The sequence below is a fragment of the Echinops telfairi genome, unplaced genomic scaffold, assembly GCF_000313985.2.
Source record: "Echinops telfairi isolate 266 unplaced genomic scaffold, ASM31398v2 ScPeMD7_23;HRSCAF=83, whole genome shotgun sequence".
Classification (NCBI taxonomy): Eukaryota; Metazoa; Chordata; class Mammalia; order Afrosoricida; family Tenrecidae; genus Echinops; species Echinops telfairi.
The window spans coordinates 62,364,592-62,379,326 of record NW_022103920.1 but is presented as its reverse complement, the minus strand read 5'-3'; the positions used below and the strand labels follow the sequence as shown (position 1 = coordinate 62,379,326).

Here is a 14,735-nt window from a genome sequence, read left to right as displayed (position 1 = left end):
TAATCTGTACGCAGGATGAACTTGATCTTCATCTTTGATCTTCATCAGTGTGTGCTTTCGGTCTGCTTAACTTTCAGTAGCGAGATTGTGTCATCCGCATATCGCAGCATTTTATTCCGGCTGTGCTATTGTTCACAGCGTCTACAGTTCAGATTCCCAGATGATTTGCTTAGCATGCAGATTGAATAAGTGTGGTGAAAGAATACAGCCCTGACACGCCTTTGGTTCTCTTTGAAGAACTCTTTTGGTTCTGTATGAACGTAATTAAGTGTTCTGGGGTTGCCAATCTTTGCAACGTGTTCCATTATTTGTTATGATCTGTATAGTTAAATACCTTCACATAGTCAATAAAACACAGGGAAGCATCTTTCTGGTATTCCTTGCTTTCAGCCAAGTTTCAGTTAGCCTGGTATCCCAAGTTCTATGGCCTCTGACCCTGGATTGGATATCCAGCAGTTCCCTCTGGAAGTGCTGCTGTAACTATTTTTGAATTATCTTCAGCAATATTTTACTTGCTTTTGATATTAGTGGTATTGTTTGATACGTTTTGTATTCTCTTGGATCACCGTTCATAGGAATGGGCACAAATGCACATCTGTCTTAGTGGGCCTGGTGGTTGTCTTCTTGATTCTTGGTTTAGAAGAGTGGGTGCTTCTAGTGTTTAATCAGTTTGTTCTAGGATCTCAATTGGTGTTCTGTCACGTCCTGGAGCCATGTCTGTCATCAGTGCTTTCAATGCAGCTTGGACTTCTTCCTTCAGTACCACTGGTTCTTAATCATATACTCCCTCCTGAAATGGTGGTAATAGATTTTAATATAGTGCCATATTTTGATACAGTAGGATATTTTGATACATTTCCTTGGTGAGGCTGCAGCCTCTCAAAGCAGTGGTGCTCTGAGAACCACTGGTTTAAAGGAAGCTAGCCATCTGGTGGATCCCTACTGGCATAGGAAGGGAAAGGGGGAGGCTTTCCACTCTCACATAGAATTACAGTCTCAGGGGCAGTTACACCCTGCCCGATAGGCTCGATCTGAATCGGAATTGATTCAATGGCAGTGAGTTTGTTTGTGCAACTGGTCCCCTGGTCATCTGTTCCCATAAAGATTGGACAATTTGTGCCAGAGGGTAACTATGATCTACAGCAAGTCGATGTCACCAACCACAGTCAGCAGCATGTGATGTGTACTAACCTTGCAACTCCTCTTTATTCAGCACTTAAGGGGCATCTTCTTAATGTTTTCTTCTGGGTCAGAGCTAGGGATCAAGCAATAAATAGAGGCTTCAAGATCAATGCCTCACATGTCTAAGGTTTCCCAGTGTAAGAGGAGCACTTTTCACTGCATTTTATTTTTCAAATAGCTGTGCCTTATGTTAAGTAGCTTTTCCTATATTCTTCTGACCACTCTGTTAGACCTAGCAACCCTCTGGAGTACGTGGTTCTTTACAGAAGCATCAATGGGTCCATTTTTGGAAGCAGATCACCAGACCTTTTCCCTCAAGGTGGCTCTAAGGCCAGTGGTTCTCAACCTTCCTAATGTCACCACCCTTTAAGACAGTTCCTCATGTTGTGGGACCCCCGACCATCACAGTATTTTCATTGCTACTTCATCACTGTCATTTTGCTTCTGCTATGAATCGGGTGACCCTGTGCAAGGGTCATTCAACCCCGAAAGGGATCATGACCCACAGGTTGAGAACTGCTGCTCTAAGGGAACTGAACTTATAATCTTTTGGTTAGTGGTCCAGAGCCCCGGTGGTGATGTGGATTACAATTTGGGCTGCTAACTACAAGGTCAGCAGTTCAAATCCACTAGCTGCTCTGTGGGAGAAAGATGAGCTTTCTCCATCATAAAGATTTACAGTCTCAGAACGCACAGGAACCTCCTACTCTGCTGTAGGGCAGTCGCCACTAACACGGGTTGGGATTATCTTGATAGCATTAAAATGGTTAGCATCTCAACAGTTAATGGTACATGTTAACCATTCATATCTCTCCAGGAACTCCAAACCGAAGTTATTTGTGCTTGAGTAGAATGTGTTTACTTACAAGCTGACTTAAATTTCAGGTAACTTAAGGAAATGTAATAGTGGTTTGCTCTCCCTGGAACTTTGGGCCTGATTTCCAGAAGTAGCATTGGATGGGGCTAAGCCAGCAGAGAGATGATGAGTTAGGTTGACTTTAAATTTCATTTAGTGGTTTAGAGAATGCTTTTGAAGACCCATGATTTTCTCTCTCCCTAGTCTCTCACCTCCTATTATGAGCCAGGTTAGTCATCACTTAATTTTATTTATTAACAGATGTGATATTAAAATCTTCAGATAAATGATAATAGACAAACAAAAAACCCAAACTCACTGCCATTGAGTTGCTATTGTGACGATGGTAGTTACATAATTTCGTGTCAACTTAATAAAATGTACACGGTGGATTTCAGCCTGCCAGTCAGGGAGCAGCTTGATGGCCTCATTTGGAGGCATGGCTGAGATAAATGGCTCGCTGGAGCCGGCCCCCTTCTCTCCCTGCCTTCGCCTCCCTGTGGTCAGGTCACTTGGGGGCCTGTGAGAGCCCTGGAGATGCATCCACCGCCATTGGAGCCACAGGACTTTATACCCACAGGTCTGTGATCTTCCTGCATCATCACATGGGGTTTTGTGAATCTGAGAGGGGTTAATGGACTAGACTTGGACTTAGGGACTGGTATCATACTGATGGACTTGAGTTGGACTGGGCTGGGATGTTTTCCTCTTCTACAATTATTTTTTGATACAGCGCTCTTTACAAATGTGTTCCTGGATTTTTTCTTTAGTCAACCCAGCCTAACACAGTGACCCATAGCAACCAGATAGGAGAGGGTAGAACTGACCCTGGGAGTTTTTGAGACTGTCACTCTATGGGAGGAGTAGAAAGTCCCATCTTCCCCATGGAGCAACTGGAGGTTTCGAACTTTGGACCTTATTAGCAGTCCAGTTTTTAACCCCGATGCCACCAGGGCGTCTCATATAAACAACAGATACCATTAATTCAGTGCTCTTGTTGTGGGGCTTTGGTTGCTAAACACTTTACCTAATTCTTTTGTATCATCCTTTCCTCTATCCAGGACTACCTGGAGAAATGAAGCTGAGAAATTTGAGGACTTGCTGAGGCTCAGTTTAGAGATTAAACTTATTCCCTCACTCGGGGAGGTGTGACTAAAGCAATATTATTCTTCCTTGTTTAAAAACATTTTTTTTTTAAAGATTGTTGAACACATTCAAGTAGGACATACACCGATTCTTCAATTTCTGCTTGTTAATTTGTTGACACTGATTTCATTCTTCAATTCATGCAACTGTTTTCACCCTCCTTTTCTGCACTGTTTCCCCTGACTCTGCACCCCCACCAGCCTCCTAGCTGAGCCTTCTAGCTGCTGTTGCCTGTTTGATCCTAGGTGGACAGTTCTCTAAAAGAGCACAAGACTCCAGGTGGAGCTACAGTCCGAGTTCCGGCATCAGACCGGCACTACTACCCCGGTTTGTAAGAGCAATTGGAATGGATTTCCAGGCCTTGACTGTTTGGTAGGAGCCACCAACACGAGTCCAGATCTGTGTGGCGCTGCATATCATGCTGCTCGGTGGCCAAAGCATCAGAGTGGGAGAAAAAGATGTAGGATCCCACTCCAGCTCATAAAACACTTAGTTCTTTGAGTACTGGTTGGCCCTCAGGGAACCGTTTGGGAAAAATAATTGATCCCTTCAAAGTCTTGGTTTCTCCTTCTGTAAAATGAGAAAACCCTAGCCATCCTACCTGACTCTCAGGTCTGCTCTAAGAACCCAGTCCAATAGCAAACATGCTTCGAAAGCTAATAAACCATTCTGTACATAGTGGGTGACACGATTTATAAAGTATTACCTATCAAGTTTCCTATAGATTTTGATTCTCTGTATGGATTATTTTCATTTGTGGTCCCTTGTACCCTCGAGTGCTGGGTCCTGGTGCTACTGTGGAGGAAGAGTTGGACCGCTAACTGCAAGGTCAGCAGTTCACATGAACCAGCCTCTCCTTGGATGAAAGACAAGGCTGTCTACTCCTATAAAGATTTCCAGTCATGCAAACCCTAGGCAGGGTTGCTGTGAGTCACAAGGGATGTTAGTGGGTGGGTGCCTTATACTAGTGAGAGTTAGAAAATGAAGCCCCCTTTTCTGTCTCTCACAGAGATGCAGCCCTGGTGGGAAGCATCAGGCATCCTTCTGGGATCCTCAGTAGAAGCGAGCTATGGGAACTACCTAGAAAGGCCCTAAGGAGCCCATGAAATAATTAACTAGCTAGGTTTTTAACGGATGTGCTATTGATAGTTCATGTGATGGAAAATTTCCTTTGGCTGTAGGAGGGAAACCAACCAAGGGTCTAGAGTGCCCCACCCCTTTCCCAAACATGCTCCCCATGGGCTGTCAATGGGAGACTCAGCATGGAGGGAGGGACACAGCGGTCCTGGTCCTGAAGAAGAGCATAAGGGACACTTGTCTGCTGTCTCCTCTTCTCCAGCAGCGCTTTTCCCACCATGCCTTCCTCGGAGCACCAGGAGGAGGACTCCTTTCTTGGAACTGTTACGTTAGCAGTAATGCCAGTCCTCGTTTGATTGGCAGTTTCTTTTTCCTGATGTGGTTGAACAGCAGAGAATACCAAGTCGATCAGGAATTTAAAAAGAGATTAAGAGGCTTATGAGTAGAAATTGCATTGGTGGCTGCAATTACTCTGATAAAATTGCAAGTCTTATCAGTCTACCTTTGGAAAACCATCTGACCTACCAACTGCTTTCAGAAAAACCACCTCTCCTAGTCCAGTGATCAGTGATTAAAATTATTCCTGACACTGGTGAACCAAGGCACCCAGGCAGTTACATGCTTCGAGACAGAGAACTCGTTGTCCAGAGACCTCAGAAGAGTCTTTGCAAACACACAGAAGGGATTTAGAACAATTTGCATAAATCTCCCTTTGGATCGAGACGTGGCTCCAGTGTTGGGGTGGTTCCAGGAACCCCTCCTTGGCTGTATCACGAGGTGACGCTGGACTTGGTGAGCATTCAGCCTCATGACAGTTTTTGCCAGTAGGATTGGGTGATGTGCTGTTGAATAAGCCCACTGTTTGGTACTACATAAGGGCCCCTTTGTGTTGGCTTGGGGCAGCCATGTTCAAGTTTGTCTTGCCTTTACCCCAATGATGTTTTTGGACTTTGTGGCCTGGAGAATTAAGCGCAACACCTATTCTGAGCGAATCTCTCAAATTTTGATGTTCAAGGGTTAACCGCAGCTCCTGGTGTCTCTAGAATGTGAAGAATAATAGTCATACCTCAGGTGACTTTTGATTTATTGAATTAAAAGTTAGAGGAGGTGGAGGAAGGGGGAGAGGGGCCTAGGCATGCCCTGGTAACAAGGTATGTTCATAGTGAACCTGTGCTAAGTATTTCTCTTCTGCTTGATAAATGTGATTTCCCTACTTCACCAATTAAAATATCAATGTTTGTTTGTGTATTGCATAGATACAAGATGTTCTCTTGCATAGTTAATAAGCAAGCTATACTTCAATATTTAATATTCCCCTGTAAAAGGACAGGGGTCACTCTGGAGTGGATTAAAATATGCCAAGTAGTCACAGATCTGTTTCAACTTCTCTTCCCTTTTTCTGCTGCCTTTTTGGTTTAATGGCTTACATGAAACACTAGATATTAGGAGCCTTAACTACCAGGATCTGGTACAGAATATTATCATTCTAGAAGCCACATAAAGAGTCTAATTTAAAATCCAGGGAATAGCTTATGCACTGGGGAAATTTGGTGCTTTAAGTACAAAAATGAAATCCACTAATTTCTAACCTGGAGTTTATTTTCTTTCAGTCTGCTAGTTTGATTTCTCAGCTTTGTTCTAATAATATAAACATCTTTATGTTTATTTATAGGTGGCTTTAACCAAGAGGGCAGATCCAGCTGAGCTAAGAACAATATTTTTGAAGGTCAGTATAAAGGAATCTATTTTGTTTCTTGTTTCATTTGTGCCCTGTAACTTTCAAAGATTATTTTCAGAGACCTCTTTATTTCATTGTTGAATTTGTCTCGCATGGTGTCAGACGTTGGGGAGCCGCGGTTGAGAGGTAGTCTTGCAGCCCATTGACCTTTTCAGGGTTGACCTGTGCAATTGGATGATAGTGCTTTTCTCCTAAGAAGTGTAAGCTCCCTGGAAACATCCCAGTAATGCTCTATTCCAGAGAAGACTATCCTTGGCTCTTCTTGGGCGAAGCCTGCTGTTGTCATAATCACCACTGACATTTTATTGCCACCTTGGTGCCCTGTGAGGAGGGTCAATATGCATACTGGATCAGCATTGGACTGCTAAGTGCAAGGTCCGCAGTTCAAATGGCAGCTCTTGTATGGTAGAAATATGGGGCTGACTGCCCCTGTAAAGATGTACAGCCTTGGAAGCCCTCTATTGGGTTTGACTCGCTGGCCGTGGTTTTGGGTTATATCACAGCAGAGACCATGCATATATATTTCCTTGGATTCTTATTCATTGGTCTCCTTGGTGCGTTTATTGGGCAATCGGTGGTTAATATAGTGTAAGTCTCCCCTGGATGGTGCTTGGGCTAGGCATTATACTGCTAGTCAAAGCGCTGGTGGTTTAGACTCACCCAGATGTGCCTACTCTGTGGGACAAGTCTGGCTACCTGCTTCTATAAGGTTGGAATTTTCAAAACCCAGTGGAGACTTGTACTCTGTACACTTGGGGTCAGTAGGATTTGGAATCAACTCAATAGCAAATGACAATGATGTCTTATTCAACTGGAGTTCCAGAACTGGGGGAGAAAAACTCACCTCTGTCGGGATAAGAAAAAAGAAATACGTGGGTCTTTCCTGCACATTATGCAAAGGTAACTTTGCTCTATGGAAAGAGAACCAAGGCTTCAAATGTAATGCTCTACTGCAGAGTAGTGAATGTATGCCTTAGGAAGTTACTCCTTCTCTAAGCCTCAGTTTACTTTTCAAAACCAAGGAAGGGAATGGAGATATACAGGAATTTGAACTCTAAAGGATATTTGATATTAAGGAATCATCATTTGGTTTTTCTCTTACTGTAATACTATTTTGATTATAGGGATTTTTACTTTTGAGATTTATACCTATAATATTTATAAATGAAATTATGATGTCTGGAATTTGCTTTTCCAGTTGATGGGGAGTTTGGGGAAACTAAGTGGGCGTGCAGTGATTATTTTTGAAAATGTTAAGTAGGAAAGATGGGTTTATTCTACTGGTTTCTGGGCTTTTGTGTGTATTTGAACATTTTCTATTTAATTTTTTTTGTATTTGAACATTTTCATAACAAAAAATTATTATAAAGTTATACTCAAGGAAATAATATATGAAAATGCTGAGTACTTGGACTGCATTAGGCGTTGATTCCGTAAACATTTGATATTAAATAAATAAATAGGGGCAGTTTTAGGAGTAGGATTAAAGTATAAGGTTTTAAAGATGTTTGAATTATGTATATTGAAACAGGATCCTTTATAATTTTTAAGCCCAGAAGAGAGTGTATATATAAATTTTAAGTTTCAAAGGTGTGCCTGACCCAAACCATGGTATTTTTAATCACCTCATATGCATGTGCAAGTTGGACATTGAATAAGTTAAGACCAAAGAAGAATCGGTGCCTTTGAATTATGGGGTTGGTAAATAATAGACATCGAACAGTGTAAGACATCGAAAAATAATAATGATTTATAAATTATCAAGGGTTCGTGAGAGGGAGGATGGAGGAGGGAGGGGGAAAATGAGCTGACACTAAGGGCTCACGTCGAAAGCAAATGTTTTGAGAATGATGATGGTGACCAACGTACAAATGTGCTTGACACAATGGATGGATGGATGGATTGTGATGAGTTGTATGAGCTCCCAATAAAATGATTTATAAAATTTTTTAAAAAGTATCATGGGACCAGCAGAAGAACAAACAAATCTGTCTCAGAAGAAGTCTGGCCAGAATGAGGCAATGAGGGTGGGATGTAGTCTCACGGACTTTGAACATGTTGGCAGGAGAGACCCGTCTCTGGAGAAGGACGTCATGCGTAGTCACGTAGAAGGACAGTGGGAAAGACGAAGGCCCTTGACGAGATGAATTGATACAGTGGCCGCAACCCTGGGCTCACACCTAAAAATAACTGTGCGGACGGTTCAAACCCCCCCGGCGGTGTTTGGTCTGTTGGACACGGGGTCCCCATGATTGGGAGTTGACTCCAGGCTTCTAACCGCAACAAGGTAGAAAAGGATTCTGGTTAACGAGGATCCAGAAAGCGAAGTATTTGTTTCTCACCCGTGTTTCTTGTTGCTATGGTGGTTGAAAATGAGGCATGTATATGCAAACTGAAGTTCTTAATACGTACATTTAAGACCTGTTGATACTATCATACTATGATGTTACAATTCTGGCAGAATGCTTTCAGAAGAGCATCTAAGTGGGCTGCCGAAGAACCTAGAAAAATAGATAACACTCGTTAAAGTCATGATCATTCTCAGAACCCAGGACCTATCTGTTACTTCAGTTTCCTAAGCAAGCAAGAGCTGTGGGCACCCTTCTGACAGGAACTGGGAACCCTCAGAGATGCAGCTCTGATGCCCGCTAGTCAGTTGGTATGAGCCTTTGGAAAGGCTCCAAGTAAAGACTGTGCCACCTTTTGAGACTGTGTGGCAGCTGCCAGGTTAAGATCTCACTTTGGAACAATGAGTCATTGCTCAGGGTTGCATCCTGGTCTTTACTGAGGACAGATCTAACTGGCCACACAGACACAGGAAGGGTTGTGTTGCTGATCTGAAGTTTGAGGATGGAGTCTGTGGAACCACAAACCACTGGGATGGTTGGGCGGACTTGCCTGGCTTTTGAGGGAGAGTTCTATAGGACTTGGAGTCAGAGGGGCTGAGAACAGGGATCAGCAGTTTCTGAAGGGATTGAGGATCTGCCAATGGTACTGGTGATCTCACCAGGCCTGGTTAGTGTGGTACCAACACAAATCCTCCCTGGCTCAGCCCCTGAGGATCCCTTGTTTACCGTCTACCACGAAGAAGTTGAGATGAAGGGAAGAATGGGGAATGAGGCACCACCGTGGAGGCTGGGCCAGGTGCGCCTCTGTCCTGGCAGGACTGTTACCCTGGGTCAGCGCTCTGACTAGTCTACTTTGCTGATTTTCTGTATGCATTTTTCCTGATACGATTTTCTCCCTAATGAAAATGCCAGGTGAAATACCCAACCTTCTCTTACTAAATTGGTAGGAGAGGGAGCGGTCTGCAGCATGGGACATGTGGAGAGCGTTAGATGTTGTCTCCACAGCAGATGTGTGGTCAGGTCTGCTCTGACAGAGAGAGAGCGAGCCAGGACAACAGAAATGGGGCTTCTGATAGTTTGCAAAGAGTTAAGATCAGTTGCACTTTTAAAAAACAATTTGCATACCATATATCATATAATTTTAGGTATTGGAGATAAAAAGATGCAAACATTGTAGCTTCTTCCCATAAAATACCGTGTGTGTGTGTGTGTAAAAATAAAGGCCATACTATGGGAATGCCACTGCTCATTTTTCCAGGATAGTGAGCCCTGTCCTATGAGACTTGTGTGCTCTCTAGTCTACAAGCTTGATCTTGCCCTCTTATCCTTCTTTTTTTGTATTCTTTTGTTCCTCAAATTCAAATAACATTTGAAATGAGCACAGTTTGAGTTCTTCAGGAATATACATCACTCTTTGGGGTAGAGTTAAAAACCAAACTCATTGCTTTAGAGTCGGTGCTGACGCATAGCACTGCCCCTTGTGAGTTTCTGAGACTCTTAACTCTTTCCAGGAGTAGAGCCTGCAGAAAGCCTGTCTTTTCTCCTTCAGAGCTGCTGGTGGTTTTAAACTGCTGACCTTGCAGTTAGTAGCTGTGTTCGGCAGGGTTCTCTAGAGGAACAAAACCAGGGCACTTATGATACACACACACACACACACACACATATTTATACAGCACGAAGAATATAACAGCTAATTAGTGCACACAGCAGTTCAACTCACTTCTGTGAAACGGTTAATATACTGGAAGTCCTTCAATTCAGGAGGGCTACTAGGCCCAAGGTCAAGGAAGTAGACAGTTGAGTTTTCCCTTGGGCAATGAAGGCAGAGTCCGCCCACAGGCAGCAAACAGCAAGGTAGATCACCAACAGTCAACAACAACAAGCAGGCCCGGATGAAACTATAGAACTCGAACAATGCAAGACGACCGGATCCATCAGCCTTAAGCTCAAGCGATATACACAACAGCTGCTTGACGAAGCAGTTCTCAAAGGAACCTCAAGCTCTGATGACACGATCTATGGGTTGACTGCCACACAGGTAGTGTAGATCACAAGTTGAAGCAGAGAACTAGCTAAAGCAGCTGCACACTGGTCCAGTCAACAGAGAGCAAGAGAGAGAGGGGGGCTGGCCTTTCTGAGCCATTTATCTCTTCGCCCTCCAGTCAAACTGCAACCTTATTAATCCCACATGTTCCCATTGGCCAGGTTGGCACAATAAACCTACATATCACAGTCCACCCCTGCCAACTTGGCACCTGTGCACAATTCTTTAGCTGTATATGATTTCCAGACATTAATGAAATCATGCACCTAACATCATATATCTATCATACATATAAACAAAAACACACCAAATTTAAGTGTATCTGGTACATCATACATGAACAAAGGAAAGATATTCAATAAGCCCATATAAAGATGAAATGACCATCACAAAACTTGCTTTTAAAATTGATCACATGGCCGTAACTGATAGGTAGAACTGCCTTCTTCTACTACCCATTCTGTGTTAACCTTTGACTTTGGCAGGCACTTCTGCTGGCTGTGTTTCTTTGCCTGGTGAGGTGACCTAGACCTTCATTCCTGAGGGATCTGGATCATTAGACATCCTGTCAGGATTGGGTTGCTATAGTTGACCATTTACTTTAATCACAGGGCATAGTAGTAATAAGAGACAGCCTATGGGATCTCCTGGATTCTACACATATTTTTCTTTACCCTCATTATGTGGCGCCAGTCCAATATCTCCTTGGTAATCAGGATCAATCACACCACTCAGTACAGTGAAACCCTTCCTGACCTGTTGACCCAAAGGCATGAGGAGCCCAAAGCGGCCAGGGGGCATTCTCAGCTGCCAGTTCAGTGGAATCCGTGCTGTTTTTCCAGGTGGGAGAGTTTCTTCCTTTGGTCCTGGGACCAACAGTCTTGAAGGGAATAAGGTTGCTGGGACAGGCAGCAAAAATGCTGCAAGTGGATCACTCGGTGTAATAGTGATTGGTGCTCCAGCTTCCACCCCTTGGTTCCTGGACCCAGGAATTCTGGCTGTTGGAGACACAACACCATATATTGGCCGCTGGTTTAGAGCATATACAGCCTCCTAGAGATCATTGCCCCAGCCCCGCCAGTTGTTGTCACCTAGCTGGCATCTTAATTGTGTCTTTAGGAGGCTGTTGCATCATTCAAGCCAGCTGCTTCAGGATGATGAGGAACATGATAGGACCAGTGAATTCTATAGGCATGGGCCCATTGCTGCACTTCAATGCTGTAAATTGGGTTCCTTGATCTGAAGCAATGCTATGTGTGATTTCGGAGTAAAGCCATCCTCTGCAGACAACCTCTCCCATTTTGAAACACAGCTGTTAGCCTGTTACTAGGCCTTAGTGGACACTGAACGCCTCACCATGGGCCACCAAGTCACCGGGAGGCCTGAGCTGCCCATCATGAACTGGGTATTGTCTGACCCACAGAGGCATAAAGTAGGTTGTGCACAGGAGCACTCCCTTGTTAAATGGAAGTGGTACATACGAGATTGGGCTAGAGCAGGGCCCAAATGCCCAGTCTCTGCTCCTCCTGTCACAGTGCTTTCCCTTTCCCAGTCTGCAGCTGTGGCCTCCTGGGGAGTTCCGTACCAGACTTTAACTGAAGACCAAAAAAGTCATGCTTGGTTTACTGATGGCTCTGCAAAATATGTGGGTGCCACTTATAAGTGGACAGCAGCAGCACTACAGCCCCTTTCTGGGATCCCCCTAAAGGAGAGTGGTGAAAGGAAGTCCTCCCAATGGGCAGAACTTTGAGCAGTGCACCTAGCTGTTCAGTTTGCCCAGAAAGAGAAATGACCAAATGTGAGATTATTTACTGATTCATGGGTTGTGGCTAACGGCTTGACTGGATGGTCAGGGAATTGGAAGGAGCGTCATTGGAAAGTTGGTGACGAGGTGTGGGGAAGAGGTAAGTGGATAGACCTCTGAATGGGCCAAGAAAGTAAAGATGATAGTGTCTCCTGTGAGTGCTCACCAAAGGGTTATCTCTGAAGAGGAGGACTTTAACAATTAAGTATGTAATATAAAAGCACCATTGTGAAGCAAATGAGGATCCTGTATGTTAATGGGTTTATTGGAGAGGGCAGTGAAGTGGACAGGAAGGCTGCCAGGAGCAGCAGCGATGGAGACTATTATTTCTAGATGTGATGGCTACAGTGTCTCACCTTCCCACCTATATCCGACCCCAAATTGCATGCTGGAATATCTCCACCCTTAGGACCTTCTATAAGAATACTATACTATCAAAAAAAAAAAAAGAATACTATACTATCGTGGGGTGGTGAGGGGGGTTGGGACCCTTACTTACCTGCCCTTTGTGATCACTGCTCAGCCATCTAAAGAAAGTGGCATGAGATTCTTGATTGGCACCATGTGTAATGACAGCCCCGGGCTCAGGCATCTGCATATAATGGCAGCGTTTGGTATCTCCTGCCCCATAAGCCGGCCCCTGAGAAGTAGACTTGGCCAACAGAGCAGCCTGCTGTGTCCTCATGGTTGTACACACCCCCACCCCCCACCCCCGCCAATTCTCCCTTTGAACCCATCTACTAATCCCCTGCCTGCAGCTCTATCCCTGGCTCTACTCTATAGCTAAATATTAATTATTAAGTTAAACGTGATCAATAAAAACTCTCTGCATGTCTCAAAAAAAAAAAGCACTGTGGAGACTGGTCCTCCTCTTTCCTCCGCTACTCCTGTCATTCATTGCCCAATGGGCACATGAATAAAGTAGACATCCTACCACATCCTCGTTTAACTCACCTATTTGGCCTGTTTCAAAAAAAACCAGATGGATCCTGGAGAATGACATTGGATTATTGTAAACCTAACCAGGTGGTGACTCAAATTGCAGCAACTCTTCCAGATGTGATTTCATTGCTTGAGCAAATGAATACTTCTCCTGGTACTTGGTATGCGGCTATTGATCTGGCCAATGCCTTCTTAGTGGACCACCAGAAGCAGTTTGCCTTCATATGGCATGGGCAAAAATACACTTTCACCACTCTCCCCCAGGGATACATCAACTCATCCACCCTGTGCCATAATTTAGCCCGAAGGGACCTTGATCGCCTGTCTCTTTCACAAAATGTCACACTGGTCCATTATATTAAGTGGCCCAGAACCAGAAACAGCTCTGTAACAGGTTCAGGCTGCTGTGCAAGCTGCTTTGCCACTGGAGCCATATGAGTCATAATCGACCCAATGGCAGTAAGTGTAGTATAGTAGTATGAGTATAGTATGGTAGTACTCTAGAAGATAGATAAAAGAGAGATACCCAATAACTACATTTCCTGTACTTCTTTGAAGTTTATGCTGATACATATGACTCATGCTAGACCACTCACTTGAGATTGGGAGGAAGAAGGGAGCAAGATGAGATGTGAGAAGGTGGTGATGCAGGCATTGGTGGCTGTGCGGTGGTTTCTAGTAGACCAATACTGCGTCACATTTGGGCACTTGTCCTAGATGCATTGTTCATGTTTGTATTTTTTTGTTTAAGTAATGTCGCCTCCAAACCTGGTTCTTTGTGCCTCCCTACCCATCTAGTCCCCCGCTATAGTAGTAAACTATTGAAGATTCTTTGATCTCATTTTGTTAAAATTAACATTAGTGGATCTTTTTGCAACCAAGAACCCTCACTGACACACAGTATCTACATATGTTATCTACTCTGAAAGTCTTGTCCCATGGCATTTGCATCAGTCAGAATTATTGAGGGCAAACAACAATAACACCTGCGAGCTGCTGTGAGCAGGAAGGAACTTGTTAACATCTATGTGGCAATTACAGAATCTGTCAACTTGTGAAGAGGTGGAGTCTAGCCTGTCAGTCAGGCTGTAGGCCACTCACTTATCTAGAGAGATCTTAAGAGGTAATAATATGCACAAAAAACAAGACAGAGCAAAACAAAAAGAAAATAAAACAAAACAACAAAAACTAAGTACAAAAAAAAAAGAAAGAAAAGAAAAGCCTGTAAATAGTTCAAAGTTTGTTTGACGTTTAAGAGTGTTTTCTGATTCAGTCTGATGGGGTGCCACGCCCTGGCCGGTAGTCTGTGTTTGGTATTTCCTGGGGACTTTGTTGCTCTGTTCCCCTTACTGTTCTGTTGCACACTCTTAGTGTTTCACCTCTGTGTGGTGGGGTCAGATCGGGCTCAATTCCCACATTGTGTCTCCAGTGTTGTCCCCTGTAGGTCTATGGGTCAGTGAGAGATGTCTTGTCTCGTAGTGGGGCCGGCCATATGGTCTTCTCTGTGCTTTTGCTGCTCTGAGCGGGAATATCGTCCTCAGGGCTTGTTGGGCTGATTAACAGTGAATCACTTAAAAAAAGTTAAAAGAAAATGTGAT

At 43.9% G+C, this 14,735-nt stretch overlaps 1 protein-coding gene across 1 annotated transcript in view; it reads left to right on the top strand.

The window, feature by feature from the left end:
- SLC25A13 (solute carrier family 25 member 13) overlaps positions 1–14,735 on the top strand; it is a 204,543-nt gene that overhangs the window by 31,799 nt on the left and 158,009 nt on the right. The window contains exon 2 of the mRNA XM_045288636.1: positions 5,934–5,987. Coding sequence (XP_045144571.1) covers positions 5,934–5,987 — 54 coding nt within the window. The remainder of the gene's footprint in view (positions 1–5,933; positions 5,988–14,735) is intronic.